The sequence below is a fragment of the Branchiostoma belcheri genome, unplaced genomic scaffold (genome assembly GCF_001625305.1).
Source record: "Branchiostoma belcheri isolate BF01 breed outbred unplaced genomic scaffold, Haploidv18h27 scaffold17, whole genome shotgun sequence".
Taxonomy (NCBI): Eukaryota; Metazoa; Chordata; class Leptocardii; order Amphioxiformes; family Branchiostomatidae; genus Branchiostoma; species Branchiostoma belcheri.
Window position 1 is genome coordinate 722,794 of NW_017803157.1, and position 16,698 is coordinate 739,491.

The 16,698-nt window shown below is 38.0% G+C and overlaps 1 protein-coding gene across 1 annotated transcript in view; it reads left to right on the forward strand.

Moving 5' to 3' along the window:
* Positions 1-257: 257 nt before the first annotated feature.
* The window catches only part of LOC109466722 (protocadherin Fat 4-like), a 39,489-nt gene continuing 23,048 nt past the window's right edge, over positions 258-16,698 (forward strand). The window contains exons 1-23 of the mRNA XM_019764482.1: positions 258-329; positions 3,244-3,714; positions 5,770-5,844; positions 6,280-6,440; positions 6,736-6,798; positions 7,077-7,166; positions 7,552-7,644; positions 7,792-7,899; positions 8,182-8,295; positions 8,584-8,680; positions 9,099-9,226; positions 9,715-9,888; positions 10,308-10,439; positions 10,817-10,978; positions 11,413-11,609; positions 12,082-12,211; positions 12,782-12,864; positions 13,240-13,333; positions 13,854-13,982; positions 14,515-14,820; positions 15,421-15,648; positions 16,055-16,315; positions 16,495-16,585. Of these exons, the coding sequence (XP_019620041.1) occupies positions 3,624-3,714; positions 5,770-5,844; positions 6,280-6,440; positions 6,736-6,798; positions 7,077-7,166; positions 7,552-7,644; positions 7,792-7,899; positions 8,182-8,295; positions 8,584-8,680; positions 9,099-9,226; positions 9,715-9,888; positions 10,308-10,439; positions 10,817-10,978; positions 11,413-11,609; positions 12,082-12,211; positions 12,782-12,864; positions 13,240-13,333; positions 13,854-13,982; positions 14,515-14,820; positions 15,421-15,648; positions 16,055-16,315; positions 16,495-16,585 (3,007 nt within the window). The 5' untranslated portion in view covers positions 258-329; positions 3,244-3,623. The remainder of the gene's footprint in view (positions 330-3,243; positions 3,715-5,769; positions 5,845-6,279; positions 6,441-6,735; positions 6,799-7,076; positions 7,167-7,551; positions 7,645-7,791; positions 7,900-8,181; positions 8,296-8,583; positions 8,681-9,098; positions 9,227-9,714; positions 9,889-10,307; positions 10,440-10,816; positions 10,979-11,412; positions 11,610-12,081; positions 12,212-12,781; positions 12,865-13,239; positions 13,334-13,853; positions 13,983-14,514; positions 14,821-15,420; positions 15,649-16,054; positions 16,316-16,494; positions 16,586-16,698) is intronic.

Sequence of the window (16,698 nt, forward strand, 5' to 3'; positions counted from 1 at the left end):
ATTAAAAATTGCCTGTAGAAATATTACAGAAATACGTATACATCGATCATATTGTTTTCTCCGTCGTAAATAGAATGTGAGAAATGTGTGCGATATGGAAGTGTGGTGTTGTATGAACAAACGGGGTGGGGTTTACTGATACATGATCCCCGCACACTCGCCCTGCCCTTTGTCATGATAATAGCGCTCGCCCCCGGGTGACCTGGCCCGTTACAGAAAAAAGAACGGAAGGGACCGTGTACAGACTCTCATGCTATGTTATACGTCGCACTTCTACAGGGAGTTTCCAGTACACAAGGCGGACTCCATACATAAGGCTCAGTCCGGAGGTAGGTTTGGATAGTGTAGAGTTCTTACGGAACACCTGTTGAGTCACAGGATACTTGTTCTTTGGGCGGGTAGGTGGAAAGTTAGCGGTCTACAATCTACTAGTATTAAGGGCGGTGGCTGTCCCCCTCCCCTAGGCTAACGGTAGCTTTTCTTCTGGTATACGGAGTTTTAGTCGTGAATGTTGGGTTAGATCTGAGTCTCAGAGTGTTTCTAGTACTAGCTAAGGTACTAAAATGGTAAGGGTTGTGTGTGATGTAAGATCTAGGTAGGTGGTGGTTACGACAGGTGTGTGAGGTGTCATGGGGCTGTCAGATGAGCCAGGTGTACCGGGACAGGACACAGGGGTGCGATTGACCCGGAATTTGACCCGTATAAACTCTGGGTGTGTCTCATGGTTGTCCCGCCACAAGCAAGAGGTACATGGAAGAGTAATGATTTCTATGACTTACTTTGGTATCCTTTGAGTTGCTTATCCCGGCCGTTATGGTAACTACAAGACAAAGAATAGCTTCAGAAAGGACTTTATGGTCACGCTTTCTTGCTAGACAAAACCACAACGTCCCAGTTGAAATGTGTACCGTTCACTATTCTAACACAATCTTACAGCCTGTGCCTTTGTTGATGACAGTTAGGACGTAGAGAACTATTATGGTGGAACAGCTAAGGTATGTCATATATGCATAGGGATTTTGTCGCAACTTATTCTAAGTGCTACGACGTAAACACGCAAGGGCATAGTTCACGCACCGCCCTTAATCAACAGGTATACCGACAATCTGTCACAGCGAGCTTCGTAGGTGTTTTCTAGGTGAAGATTGAAGTCTGGTGGGTAAAGGTTGACACTTTCGGGGCATTTGTGTCGTATAGTTCGGCTACAGGTAGGTCTGTATTGTGACAGCACTGACCCTCACGTATATGTGATGACAGTGTTGACAGGGCAGCATATTTAATGTTTTACCTTTCGCAGTATGGTACGAATTGTAGTGATATTTCACCATCCAAAAGCTTTCAAATTTCCAGCCTTGGGCAAATTTTAGGAAACTTTTTAGCGTTTTTTTTTTTTACATTTCTACCTCTGATAAAACAAACCTCAATGAAGAGAGCGGTTCCTATGGAACTACCTTCTCAAAACATCCTTTTCATTTCGAGTACAGGCTTTTAGAATACGCCCGTGTGTTTTTACAGCTTTGTTTTCCTTGTAGAGGAGCCAGGTAGACCAGCTTGACGTTCGGGACATTTTGACATGTTGACGAGATTAGGATTAACTCTGTGCATTAAGACAGGCCCGGTACAAAGACTGTTTACGTGTCCCGTTAGCCGTCCCTCAGTAGTTGGTGCACACTGGAACAGGTGCAACCTTGAGTAGAATACCCCCCCCCCTCCTGCTATCCGTTTTAGCACATATCAGTTCCCAGCAACCAAAGTACGCGCTTTGAAAAGCGGTGGACTTATTTACGACAGTTCCGTAGCTTGTTGAGGATACGGTATGTGATAGGGTTCAGTCGGTGTGGCGACAGATGGCTTCCCTGGTCACAGGTATATCTAGACCATGGCCGTCCCATGGGATGAATATGTCGTTTAAAAAAAACTGACAAAAGAAATCACAGGTGATGTTATTATTCCAAACTGCTTTGTCTTCTATCAATGAATTATGAAAGGGCTTAGGTGCTTTACTATAGAGAATAGAGAGATAGGTATGCCTGCGTCACGTTTCAACTATTTATTACTTGGTAACGAACAACATGAACGAACTATTATGGTATACTACATGTAGTAAACGGTGTTACAAAACAACAGAACTATTTTCAGGAAAAGAAACCAGGAGAGAGCAGTTCGATGTTGTTCTACATGTGGCCTTTTAAGCTCCCGCCTTGTACAAATGGGTTTTGGGTAGCCGTTTTTTCCGGGTTAATTATCAACCTCTATGACACGACCGGGTCTTGTCAATGTTTGAAGACCTATTCTTAAACTAACATCGCCATTTTGATGAGTCCGCTCTCTAAACCTTAACGTCCAGCCCAGCAACAGCTGATATGCTGACAATGTACACCACGTGTACAAACACATTTATCAAATACTAATTGATAGCAAAGTGTCTGGGCAATATTTGGATGTTCTAATTTTCGGACGATCGCCTGTGCTTTCTCACATTAAAGGCAGTAAAATGACCGTAATTTTGTAGATACAACTTGGAAAGATTTTCATTTGATTGTGGTTTAAAAACCTTTTATATGTGAATGAAAATAATCTAAAAACTAACGACAATACCCGTATTCTTTTACAATGTAGAATAGTGAATGGTACATTCATTGTCAAAATATGTAGACCATTGTACGTTCAATTCTCGGTGAATGTATCGCCAATTGTTTATACGTTTTCCCCAAGTCTTCAGTGTCGTGGTACGTATGTGGATTTCTCAATGCAACACAAATGTCTTTTCTCCTAAACCTTTTGATAACAACAATGCCGTGACGACAAACTTTTCACCTCTGTCCAACCAAGAAGTTGTGGGCGGCTTTTCTGAGTCGCCATGTGTAACGTCGTATTGTTCGCCACGGTAAAATTACTGACCGTTACAGAACATGGCTCGTACAGATGACAGATTTCTATCGTGTGGTGCACAAAATGAGTTGAAATAGGATTTCACCAAAATGTTTCCTAGCTTTATTCACCTTTCCAACATACAAAAACTGCATTTTTATCAACACCTCCTAAGTCATATATCTTACAAAATCGTCCTGAATTACCACTACACAGAGAAAGAAAACCAACAATGTATGTGAAGTAGCATTGAGTAATATTATTTTATGGCAATTTTTACTGTTCATTATGTCCTATGTCCTTGCGATTAGCCCTTATGCGTGAATTTGCAATATTAAAACCCTTCTCTGTTTTTATTTGTATTCTTTGCAGCGCAGAAAACAACGGAAGTGAGAAGGTTCAAAGTTGACTGGTATCAGGATCAGCAGGTGGTCGGTGTTACGAACTTGACGCAGGTGTAACAACACCGTGAAGGGCCTCAGAAGAACAGCTTTAGAAAGCTCGTGCCGCTGTACCTGTGGATTTTACATTAAAGGGTGGTCCTACAGTAGCCGTTCAGCCGTGCCATTGTGAGCATTTCACGGGCACCTTTCAACGCGCGGGTCGCGCGGCGGAACCACCCTGAAATTTCAGGCGGCCAGGTGGACGCATTCAAGCCGCCCCGAAGTGTGACTAAAGTGCGGTAAATCCGGGAAAATTGGCCCGGGGGAATTTGAGACGGTACCTGCTCTTGTGGGACAGGTTTTAGAAACATGGCGGTGGTCAGGGAAAGTGGAGTGTACAGCTGGGTGTTTGTTGTAACAACGGCGGTGCTTCTAGGGAGGTACGAAGTCACGGCGCAAGGTAAGAAGTTTTGTATTTTCTCCTTCATTTTCATATTGTTTTCTCCTCTAAATTTCATTATCTCTTGTGTACAAACGCGTATTTAACTAATTAAAAATATCGCTATAGATAGTATTGAAATAAGACTATGATTGGACGTTGTGTCTAGTTTTATATCATCATAATATATGTATAATGTCTGTTTAGTTGAGTCTATGATGCAATAAACGTGTAGCGATGGCGAAAAAACCATAAAGATATTTCGATGGCTGCAAATTTCGACAATATCAATAAAAAATTATCCAGGCAGTATCCATTTACCAGACAGCTACCATTTGCCACTGTGAAAAAAGTTACGAAAATAAGATCCCAATAAAAATGTCTAAAAACGCCAAAACTAAGGCTAAACCTCTGCTTGAAAGGTAACCCTAAAGCGTAAGTGCACAATGGGCACGGGGGCCTTCCGCCAGCCGCTATAATGACTCATCAGCACCACTTGACATATGCTGTGATTTGGAGAAGTGTTAGCCGATTGAGTAGGTTTGAATGGAGCCCCCCGGGGTCGACAATTATCTATTCTGTCCACGACTCTCCAATAAACTATTCATGACAAACAGATCGAGACGGCAAATAGGGGAGAGCTGTCTGCAAAAACAATTAATAAACAGTATAGATACAAAATGATAAGCGAAACATATATTGAAAAGCTCGAATATTTATGGATATAAATAGAACTAACAGCAAACTTAACCACTTCGAATTCGTGCCGATAATCAACGTATCGGCCCCATTAAATGTTGCAGTGTAAGCTAAAGCAATAGCTAATATTGGGGAGGGTTTTTTGAAAAAAAAAACAATCAAATAAACTGTATTGATACAGAATAATAAGAGAACCATATATTTTAAAGCTCGAATATCTATGGGTCAATAGACATAACTTGCAGCAAAATTTACCATATTGCGTGTCAACAACGTATCGGCCCCATTCACTATGATGTTTTAGCGTAAAGTTACGTATGCAAGCAATAATGCAGACTTCCCCTATGTATTTCGTTACAACAAAGGCGACATAGGAGGAACTCTGCTTGAGTTAAAGCCATAATCCCAAACAAGATTGTACACTTCAAACAATCATCCTATTATACTGCATTCTTACGGTATTGGCTTTAAACTTAACTCTAGCCCTGGGTGTTTTGAGGAACATATCTTTCGATTTGTTTTGAGAGAACTAACAATTTTGCAGCTCTTCAAAACCTATGTTTATAGTACCAAAGATGAAGTTTGGTGAATGAAGAATTAGCCAGTTTCTTGTCAAAGGCATGTATTTCTGATCGGTAATCAATTCTTTCATGGCAATTCATTCAAAACATGTTGTTGTGAATCCTGATGTAAAGGACTTTAGACCCCATAGAAAAGTGCTTTAATCTGAGTTGATGGATTAAAAATGGTGCCCAGGTCACAGTAGCTTACGTTCCGTGGCATTTGCACCCACTCCTTTTTCAAGAGAAGAAAGGCATTCCTGCCTCATTATGCAGGCACTAGGGGAAACACATTAAACTTGCAAGTCGGAGACAGCATAGGGGTTAGGTTCCTCAGTCTCTTTCACTGGTCATAACCTTTTGAAAACCATGATAGATTTAAAATTTAAGCATTTAACCACGATATTTTACTTTGCAAAAGCACTGAATCAGTTAAAAAAATGTAATTTTGTCATGGTACTGTGCTCTGAAATTTCTATTTTGTGTACATTTCTTACAATGTTACAGGTGTTCCACGACCTCATATCTTTGCCAAATGATTTTAACCCTTCCGACTGACGAATAAGACAGTTTTACACCCAATTGCAGTATTATCATAACAACGAAGGCTATTCTAACATTTCCTGATAAATTATGCAAATGAGGTCCTGATTACATACAAACGCTACGGAAAACATAACATTCTCGGCGAAGGTAATAACGTTAATATCAACCCAATATAAATAAGGAATATATGACATGGCTGCTTCGCAAAACAGTCACAATTGAGTGTTTTAAATCTGTTACCTAACGTTTGTTCCATAACATGTTATCACAGCTGCTGAACTATGCTGGGCAAACTCAACTTCGGGTCGTCTTATTTTTGAAGTTGAAGAAAACGTGTTCACAACAGGTATGGCCAGAGCATTCTAATACATTATAAGCAATGATGTTGAATAGCAATACCACATGTATCAACCATCGTTGTACTATGTAGGCTTGGCACAGCCTAATGTCCTTGGAGTGTATTTTCTGTTTCCTAGTGTATATCCTAAATGAATCGAAAGTAATTTTGTGATATCGATTTGATAGTCCTCAGTAAATAATGTACCTCAGATGTTAGAAATGCCCAATATTTCGTTGCCGTTTGTTGTAGAATAGATGTAGCTTTCTAGAAAAGCTGTAAATGTTGCCAATATATGATGCATTTTACACAATTGTCCAGCAATAAATTAATTGTCACTTGTAGAATATGAAGCAATCCATAATTGTAATCATTATAGAAAATCAGTTCTTTATGTATTTGTTTTATACGTATTACTTACATGTTCATGGACATTCTTCACAGGTGAAGCAGTTACAAACCTGAAGTTCTTTGGAACTTACGGGGTCGATATCTCTAACATCACAATTACATCGCAGACACCAGGAGGGTACTTCAGATTAGACCTACAGAACAATACTGACTTTGTTCCCTTGGTGTTGGTTCAGGACATTGATAGAGACGGGGTGAGTGAACAAATCTTAATTAACAATAAGTTGTTGTAATCAATTATTGTTATTATTGTTATCATTATTAATGATGATGATAATAATAGCAACAACAACAATAATAATAGTTATTTGATTCATTACCTTAATTATTTCAATTAGTTATTAATTACAAATAATACATTATTAATTAATGATTATTTATTATAAAAAATAAGTTTTAGTTATTCAATATTTCAATAATATAGTGGTGTCTACTTCAGGATACACAGTGTCATGTAATGTTAACCTCTTTTTTTATTTTTACTCATAGCCTCCGATTCTTACCAAAATCGAATTGACAGTGTCATGTTCGCCTTCCCTACCCGGTAGTTCGGTAAGTGTTATTCACTATTTTCTGATGTTTAAAAAGGAGTTCAAATTGAAAAAGAAAAACAAAAGGATATTGGGATCCCTTGACATAAGAAAATAATTATGAACCTATAATGATAAAAAATTGGGTTAGCCAACATATCCATATTTCCTGCTGCTTACAGCAGACCTCATATGAATATTACTGTAACAATAAATTATATTTTATTGTCATCATGATTATAGACATATGACAAGAAATTTCTTATGATCCACATTAAACATTATACAAATGCTTTTCAGAGAGAAACAGCCCTCATCGTCAATATATTAGATGCCAATGATAACGATCCTGAGTTCCAAGATGCACCATATAACACTGCTGTCAGTGAGGTATGTATACGATTTACAGTATCAGTGATATAAGCAATACAATAATAATTCACACAGTGTTTTGTTGTCAATTGACATCCGTAGCGTAATTCAACCATGTCATATAGTGTATATAATGTCCCAGAAATAGAAAAGCATACACCTATTGGTAATAATGTCACCATATTGGATGCAGCATTCGATATGACCAAATTATGATCATCTCAATTAAGATTGATAATTTGTGGTTTGTATTGGTCTGGCAAAGGAAACCTTCTGCAGTTATGTGTCTCAAACTTAGGCAGGGTATATAAATTCATATGCATTTGAATGGCATTAGGTTTGATAAACACATGGGAATAGTTTTTGACTGTTTTAACTAATTTATCTTAACTTTTCCCCACAGTATGAGCAGGTTGGAACAACAGTCTTCACCTTATCAGCTACAGATATTGATAGTGGAGCAAACAGTCAGAGAGTATTTTATTTACTCAGAACTGTAAGTACTATGTAATATGACATTCAATAAAATACTAGATAGTCTGAATTATTTTACATTCTTTCAGTGTTGAACCTAACATTTAGATATGTAACTTTTTGTGTTCTTTTCTTGGTTTTGAAACCATTTTATTTTCCTCCTTGTCAGACTCCCCAGCCCTACTTTGCTGTTGGAACTGGTGGAGCTGTGACCTTATCAAGCTCACTGAATTATGACACTGGCCCTCGACATTTTGAGCTGCTTGTGCAAGTTCAGGTAAGTCAACAAGGATACTGCAGTCTTAATCTGATTAGTTTTAGAGGCACACCCAAAGTATATATCATAAAGAATGATGAACGAACATTGAGACAAAATTCAATCATACCGGTAGCCATTTTGAATGTTGTACTTAATTAAGGTTTGGGACAATAAAAAAAAATTGTTTTAAATGTTCACTGTTGCTTTAAAAACGTTAAATTACAATTAGTTAAAACAAAAAATTTTACATCCACATTTCTATTCATTTCTATATGATGCAATACCCTGTTTCCCTTTCAGGACCTGGGTACCCCGCCTAGAAGTTCCAACACCACACTGACAATAGATGTAGATGATGAGGATGATCTGGATCCAGTCTTTCAGCATGACATCTATGAAGCTTCTGTCATGGAGGTGAGCTGGTCTGCTCCTTTATAAGCTTTCAGTCTGATTTTAATTTAGTTTTACATTAATTCTATAGAAACAGTTTTTGCATTAGCTCATGTTTATTTTGAATGTGCAATGTACAAATTTGACTCACAAGTAATTATTCAAAATGTTACAAAAATGCATGTTGAAGACAAATTGAACGTAAAATTGTCTATTATAAGTTTGTTTTGATATAATTCTGTTTGATGCTATTGAATGATGTCTCTGCTTTTGATCAAATAAAAAGTAACAACCTTGATTCTTTGAATCTAGAATGCGACCTCGACCCTGACCACATCTCCTGCCGCCATCCTTGCTTATGACCAAGACTTTGGAATCAACCAGACACTAGTCTACTCAATACAAAAAGGTGTGTGTAATATATGGTCTAACTGTTAACTAACTAACAATCTTCATTTAAGAAGTATGCATTAGTAGCAAGTAGCTCTATTGCCATCATACCTCCTCAGGTCTTAAAGAGCTACTTTGAGGACAACAATAAGATTTTGGTTAGACCAGGGATATCTTAAACTGCACTTATTAAATAGGAAAAAGAAAATCAAATGATCATTACAAAATGAGGATTGTTTTGATTGATAACCTACATGTACATGTATAGGACGGTTATACCTTAATCCCCTAATGTAATTCTGATGCTTTGGAAGTAAAGCTAATAACAATTTGTCATTGTCTAGAATTGAAGTTCCACAGATCTAAGTTTGTCAAATATCTTAAACCTTGTTCTTAATTATACATTTCTACATTTCTATTTTACTTCCAATATACAGCCTCCTCAACACCAACAGACTTAGCAGACCTGATTGACTACTTCAGCATCGATGGTTCAACAGGAGAGTTGTCTGTGGTGAGAGGACTGGACAGGGAGTCAGTACATGATGTCACACTCACCATCAAGGTAAACAATTAGATTCTATAATATTGATCAACTTTGAAAAAATAATGGCACAACAAATAGAAAATAGATTCTGAAAGCAAACAAAAAGGTAGGAAAATAGTCATAAATCACATATCACATTAAGAATAGGATGTAATTATTATATTTGCATGGATAAGAAAGTAAGATTACAATTATAATGTTATTATGTATACATATCTACATGTCTTTGACCTTACAAAAGTCGCTGTACTTTTTGTTGTGTCAATAAAGTTAAACATTAAATTAGTCAGTGTGACATGAAATATCAATTGCGCAGAGCTTGCTTACTTGAGTAGAGGATCCAATAAACAGAAATTGTAGGCAATGAGATCAAATTCCAAAGTGTACAAGCTCTGTGACCATTGCCCTTTTCTATACTTGTTGACTGACATTCTCCTGAAAAGCACTCAATCTGAAAGTCACTCAAAAAACACTTTTCTCAGATGTTGTCATTGTTGCTCACCTAGGCTGTACAGTCAGACAACAATGTCAGATCAGCAGAAGCTCGTGTGTACGTCGTGGTACAAGACGCCAATGACAACCAACCCCAGATGTCTGCCGACCTGTACCAGGCTACAGTAGTGGAGAATGCCCCAAGGGGTACTCCTGTACTGACTGTCACAGCATCAGACAAGGACGAGGTATGAGGAGTGCAAATGTTTATCATCTTTATCACAGACAATATAGTAATTGTGTCTTCTCTTCCCAACATTCAGCCCAACATTTTTGAAATGTGCTTGTCGAATTAATATTTTTATTTCTGTGTGTTTCTGGCTGTAAAGTAATTGTATGGTATGTCTGAAAGTCACAACAGTTTGCTTGAAATTTAGCTGTTTGTTAACAGATGATGACAAAAGATCCTGTCACCATGGCAACTGGTGCTGTAGCAGACACCCTGAGGTGTTGGGTTACATTATGCAGCAAGTGGTATAGTTGGAGGGGCTGGTCACCATATACTAGTAATATCTGAATGTGTTTCTTTTGGCACCAAATATATATTGGGTACAGAGATACATGTAGGTAGCAGGGAACATTTGTAAAACATTATGCTTGTTTTCAGGGTGAGAATGCAGAGTTCGTGTATGTACTGAAGCCCTCTGATGTCTTCACCATTGATGGCTCCACTGGCTACATCACTGTTAGCAACAGCAGTATCCTAGACAGGGAGACTAACAACAACTTCACACTGGAGGTAAACAGAACAGAAAAACATTACACACTGATTATAATGATGATGATATGCATTACAAGATATGAAGAAACTCAGTATCAAAGTCATGTCAAGTGTGCAAAATTTTATGATATAATACATACCATGTAGAAAGCACAATCACTCAAAGCCTCCTCCACTGGAATATGGATTAACATCAAGAACCTTTTTGATTTGCAAGACCTTTTTTTTCATGATATACTAGTTGAGTGGATTCATTCCTTAAGCTAACCAACATCTCGCGCACACAGTCGTCCCTCAGTATGACATCTGGAGCCACAAAGTTCTTGTTAAGAACTTTTATTCGGCCTGTCACACTCAATCTTTCTAACATGTAATTATATACCATGTATTTTCAGGTCTATGCAGTTGAAACAAACACCTCAGAGAAGTACCCCAGCCCTAAATCTACAGTTACCATCACGCTGTTGGATGAGAATGACAACAGCCCCACATTCACAGCGGACACATACGAGGCAGCTGTGCCAGAGAACGCTGCACCTGGAGTTTTTGTGACACAGGTAATGGTTTCTCACTTCTGAAATCATTTAATATCAAATATTGTAAATCACAATTTTATACTTAAGTTTTATATTCCCGGTTTTCGTGGTCACTTCTGTACTTATCATTACCATGAACAAATAATTTGCCAACTTTCTTTTTGCTTCACCTGCCGCCACCACAAATGTATAGTTTCACAAACATGTGCATTTTTCTCATATATATAAGTGCCCTGCATATGTATGATCTTGGGGTACTCCTCGTGCAAGTTTGCGGCATACCGCAGCGAAACGCAATGAATGCGGAAGTAACTACGCCAACATACATGACATTGTATGACAAAAAAGTCAAGGGTCTGTGACCTGATTAAGACATCAAATTATTTGAGTAATGTGTAAAAAATGCCAGCAGGACAAAGGTTAAAACAATGTCTGTTTCCCCTTCACGACTACAGGTGACTGCAACAGATCGAGACTCTGGCACCAATGGTGAGATCATCTATAGCATTGTATTTGCCTCCAGTGATGGGAAGGACAAGTTTTCCATCAGTCCATCAGATGGAAACATCACCGTGTCAGGCAGACTGGATGCCGACACTGTGGAGTCTTATGTAGTGGTGGTCATGGCTGCTGATCAAGGGACTGCTTCAAGGTTTGAACCATTCTTTACTCATGAGAGGCTCAAATCAGTCTGTAGGCTAGCCTGTATTACACAATCTCGTTCTGTTAGGGGCTAATTGTGCCACTTCCCCTAGCATGGGGACTGACTATTGGAAGGGTTGCTAGAAGGGCTAGCTTGAAGGTGACCTTGTAGATTTGATGTCTCAGAGCAGATTGGCAGAAAGCAGCACGTGTAAAGATTACAATGAAATAGCATCAAATACATATAACTGTTATACGTGGATATGCACTGTGTATATTATGAACAGTGTCATGTAACATGCTGACAGGTAGGATGCTGACACATTATAGCTTTGCTGCTTTCTCATCAGCACTAGTAGATCCAAATGTAACGATTCAAAATCTCTCACCAAATTGAAATGAAGATTAAGCATTTACATCAACCTTATCTTGCTTCAAACCGTGAATTTTGGTCTATCTTTTTTTCTGATTGTAACTTCCAGGGTGAGCACAGCTATAGTGAACATCAATGTGACCAATGTGAACGACAACACACCACAGTTTAGTCAGCAGCGGTACACAGCACAGGTGTCTGAAGCTGCTGCAACTGGCACCGTGGTGGCTACACTCAAGGTGAAGATTGTTTTCAAATACTAGAATTCACTTTGTCTTCACTGTAACAAAATTAAGGTTTGTTCTATTTTAGGATCATTGTTTCATTGATTGTTTCATTTACAACTTGACCTGTCCTTAGTCCTGAAAACACTTTCCATTGACAAATACCTGGTACAAATACTTAGATACTAACCACAAGGTCCTTCTGAATAGAGCTTGAAAAAAAAGAGCTTGCAAAACAAGCAATGTTTATCATGGGTACAGGACACCACAGTTTTCCCTGTCCTTAGTGCTGAAAACACCTTCCATTGACAAAGACCTGAGAGAAAAAAACTAGATGCTAACAACAAGCTTAAGGTTAGTTCTAATTTAGAAGCATTGTTTATCCTGGGTACCAGACTCTACAGTTTTACCTGTCCTTAGTGCTGAAAACGCCTTCCATTGATGTTAAGACCTAAGAGAAATAATTAGATACCCTGTTGAATAAAGCTAGAAATTTGGATTAATGATAAAAACACAGATTCTGGGAGAAATGTTTTCAACATGACAAAGTTTGCTCATATATATATTATGAATTCTGTTCTCTAGGCCACAGATGGTGACAAAGATGCACAACTCACATTCCAGATAGAAGATGGCAGCTTTGGACAATTCAACCTCTCTACTGCAAGGTACAATCTACTGTAACAGTCTTTTTTACTATTTGAACATCCAAAATATATTGTGTTGTGATCAACATTTAGTACTGATAGTAACCAAGTGAACTCAAACTTTATCAAAACCACAATGGCAGCCATGTACATGACATTATACTTAACTGAATTGTGTTGACTTTCAGATATCACTCTGTGACTAACACTAGCGTCACAGTATTAACACTACTGTAACAATTATAAAATTGATAAGATTTAGATACACAATCCATTAGATAGCATGATTTTGTGGCTGCAAAGATTATTTTACATTATCTGCACTCTCATGACACAGAAATTATCTGTTAAACCTGGTATGAGTTGATGGTACATGTGATGTTGTTGTGTCTCCAGTAATGGTGACGTGCAGGTGGTGACATCTGCAGAGCTGGACCGTGAGATCATAGACAGCTACATCATCACTGTGGAAGTGTCTGATGGACAATGGGTAAGATCCCTTTCCTGATATACACTTTATTGTATTACTAAGCTATTACTTTATTGTATTACTAAGCTAATTGTATTACGGCAGGACAGACTGCTATGGGACCGGTGAGGTGTGGTGAGGAAGCTCTGCATAATGACAGTCATTTCAATTAAACTAACTAAAGATTTCATACATGGCACATTACTGTGATTGTACTAATATTTCCAGAAAATTAAATAAAACAAAATCATATTTCTAGAATGGAGTTAAAGGTGTTTTCTTAGAAAGTATAAAGAAAAAAATGGCAGGACTCTTTCATGATACAATGAAGCATAGAATGCCACAGATCATACTCACTTACTCACTCACTCACTCACTCACTCACTCACTCACTCACTCACTCACTCACTCACTCACTATCTGGTTTAGCATCAACTATAACAGTTGTTCCCTGTCTTCTGAGGGTTAGAAGTCAAATCATATAAGAATCTCATTCAAAACTTTTAGCCCTTAATTTTCTGTCCTCATGTGATTTGTACAGACTAACAGTACCCAGCTGCGTGTGAATGTACAAGATGTTAACGACAACTTCCCAGTGTTTAACCAGCGAGACTACGCATTCGACATCCCAGAGGAGGAAGCTGCCTCATATGCAGTGGGCTCTATCTTTGTGAGTATACTAATTGTAACATTTTTAACACCGTATTTAGGCCCAACAGCGTAGAGAGTTGATCAAGACATTGGATAGAATGGGTGGAAGCTACGTAGACATTGCCAATCAAAAGAATGCCAAAAAACAGTTACTCAAGCAACTGGATATGATTTTGGAAATGGTTAGACGTTTCACGTAACATTTTTTGCATATCTTATTACCTGAATGACTAGCTTTTACCAAAGACTCAAAGAATGTTTAGTGCCTGAATTTTTAGTGATGGTATTTCAGGTCAATACAATGCACTTTCATTCTAGTGACAAATGAGAGTTATGACCAGCAACAAATCATTATGATTTGTAATGTAAAACAGAACCCCAAATCTTACTTTCTACTGAAGCTCACTCAGATTGTTTAAACAAGAAATTTCATGTATTTAATACTCCATGTATCTGTATTACTGACTCTCACTGAAAGGTACTTGTACTAAATGTATGTAGTACTTCCCCAAATGATTATCGCCTAATGATAAGTATCTTCTGTTTTTCAGGCTTCAGACAATGATACTGGCATAAATGCAGACATCCTATACTCCATACAACCCAGCAGTCCAGACTTCTCAGTTGACCAAAGCACAGGCCAGATCACAACCCTGTGGCCACTGGACAGAGAAACTGCCTCACAGGTCCTGTTTGTCGCTGTCGCCAGTGACCAAGGCCGGCCCTCCCTGAGTTCCACAGCAACAGTGACCGTTGTTCTACTGGACATCAATGACAACTTGCCAACGTTCACACAACAATCGTACATGGTCACTGTCAATGAAAATGTGACAGAGTCTGACCTCATAACTCTACAGGTAAGAATTGGTATGTTCAATTACAAATGAATGATTGCTATGTTCAATTACACTAGACTAAAGAGTCTAAATATATATTTGACATATGACATCAGACTCACAGACCATCCGCCTTCCTAAACCTCAAACAAATGCACAGAAAAGAAGATTTTTGTATAGAATCTCCAGTGCCTGGAATGAAATGAAGTGGTGATGATGTACATGTATATAGCCTTATCTTAAGCTGTGTTAATATGTTGTAATTGCCAAATTTATGTTTTGTAAATGTGTCGTGTGTCTTGAAGGACCACAGGAAGAATAGCTACATTTGTTGTAAGCTAAGTGTGCATCCCAATAAAGTCAAGTCAATCTGAATCTAAACCTAGGGATTTTAAATAGATTGCAATGTGGGTATGTCTTATGATAAGAGTATTATCTACTCGTCAACAAAATCAAGACAAGCTCGCTTCATCAGGTAAAGATTGTCTATTTTGCACTTTTCAAAAACAAATTCATAAAGAAGTATTAATAAGGTTAAATCTTGACCCTTTGAATAAATCAATTAATGAAAAGAAATACACTTGGCAAGAAGCAAATGAATCTTGTTTCCTCTCTTTCCAGGCAACAGATTTGGATTCAGACCCCAACAACATCACCAACTATGTCATCACTGAAGGAGACACAAATGTCTTTAACATTGACCCAACTACGGGAAGATTGTCTCTGGTGACTCCACTGGACAGGGATGGAGGTCCTGCTACCTACAACCTCACAGTCATGGCTTACAACACAGAGTTGTATAATGGTACTGGGGAGAATAATACAGCCACTGTGGTTGTTTCAGTTCAGGTGAGCGCCCAACTGACTAATAGTTAAGGGCTAGAATGCATATGCATATTGTATTCTTACATAAATTATATATATATAACAAAGTTATATACATTAATAAAAAATATGTACATGCATGTGATTGACCGTGTATTTTCAATTCATAGATCCTTAAGTTAGAAGAGAGAATGACTTTTAGTTGGAAATTTTAAGAGCCAGTTCACATGGCACAGAAATGAATGTTTAAGACATGTACTTCATTTTGTGGCAGGAGTTTAGGCATTGACGAATAATTACTTCTCCTATGATAATGTGATGTTGTAATGATTTTGAAAACGCCACTGCATTGTGCAATCATATTATACTTTTTAAAGTATATTTTGCCAATCATAATCAGGATTAAGAACGCAGTTATTTATTTTTTCAGGACATCAATGATAACCCACCAGTCTTCACTCCTGACCAGTACCTCTCAACCATCTTCGAAAACATCACAATAGGAACCACAGTTCTAACAGTAAATGCAACAGATGATGATACGGACCCAGCCAATAGTGAGATTCATTTCAGCATTGTCTCAGGAAATGACGACAGTGTCTTCAGCATTAATCCAGTGTCAGGAGCAATCACTGTACTGAAGGAGATTGACTATGACCCACCCAGTAACAACACTGGATTTGAACTTCAGGTGAAATGACTTACTTTACATTACAGTACTTCTTCTTTCATTGAAATTCTTGGATATAGTTTCATATAATACTTGACATATTTTAATACTGAGAAATAATTTCTCACTAGGAGCGTACCATATCATTATAGCAAAAGACTGAAACTTGCTCTTGCTTGTCTTGTTTTGTTTTTCTACAGGTTTTGGCCACAGATGGCATGTATAACACCACAGCAATGGTGAACATCATGGTGACTGATGTTAATGACAATGCACCAGAGTTCACACAAGGTATTCCATTACCAGTTATGATATATATATTATGACATATGACAATGTCCAAGACGTGATATTTAGCAGTATCCAAAGGTGTATTACTGTACTTGTTTTGTTACGGTACCATA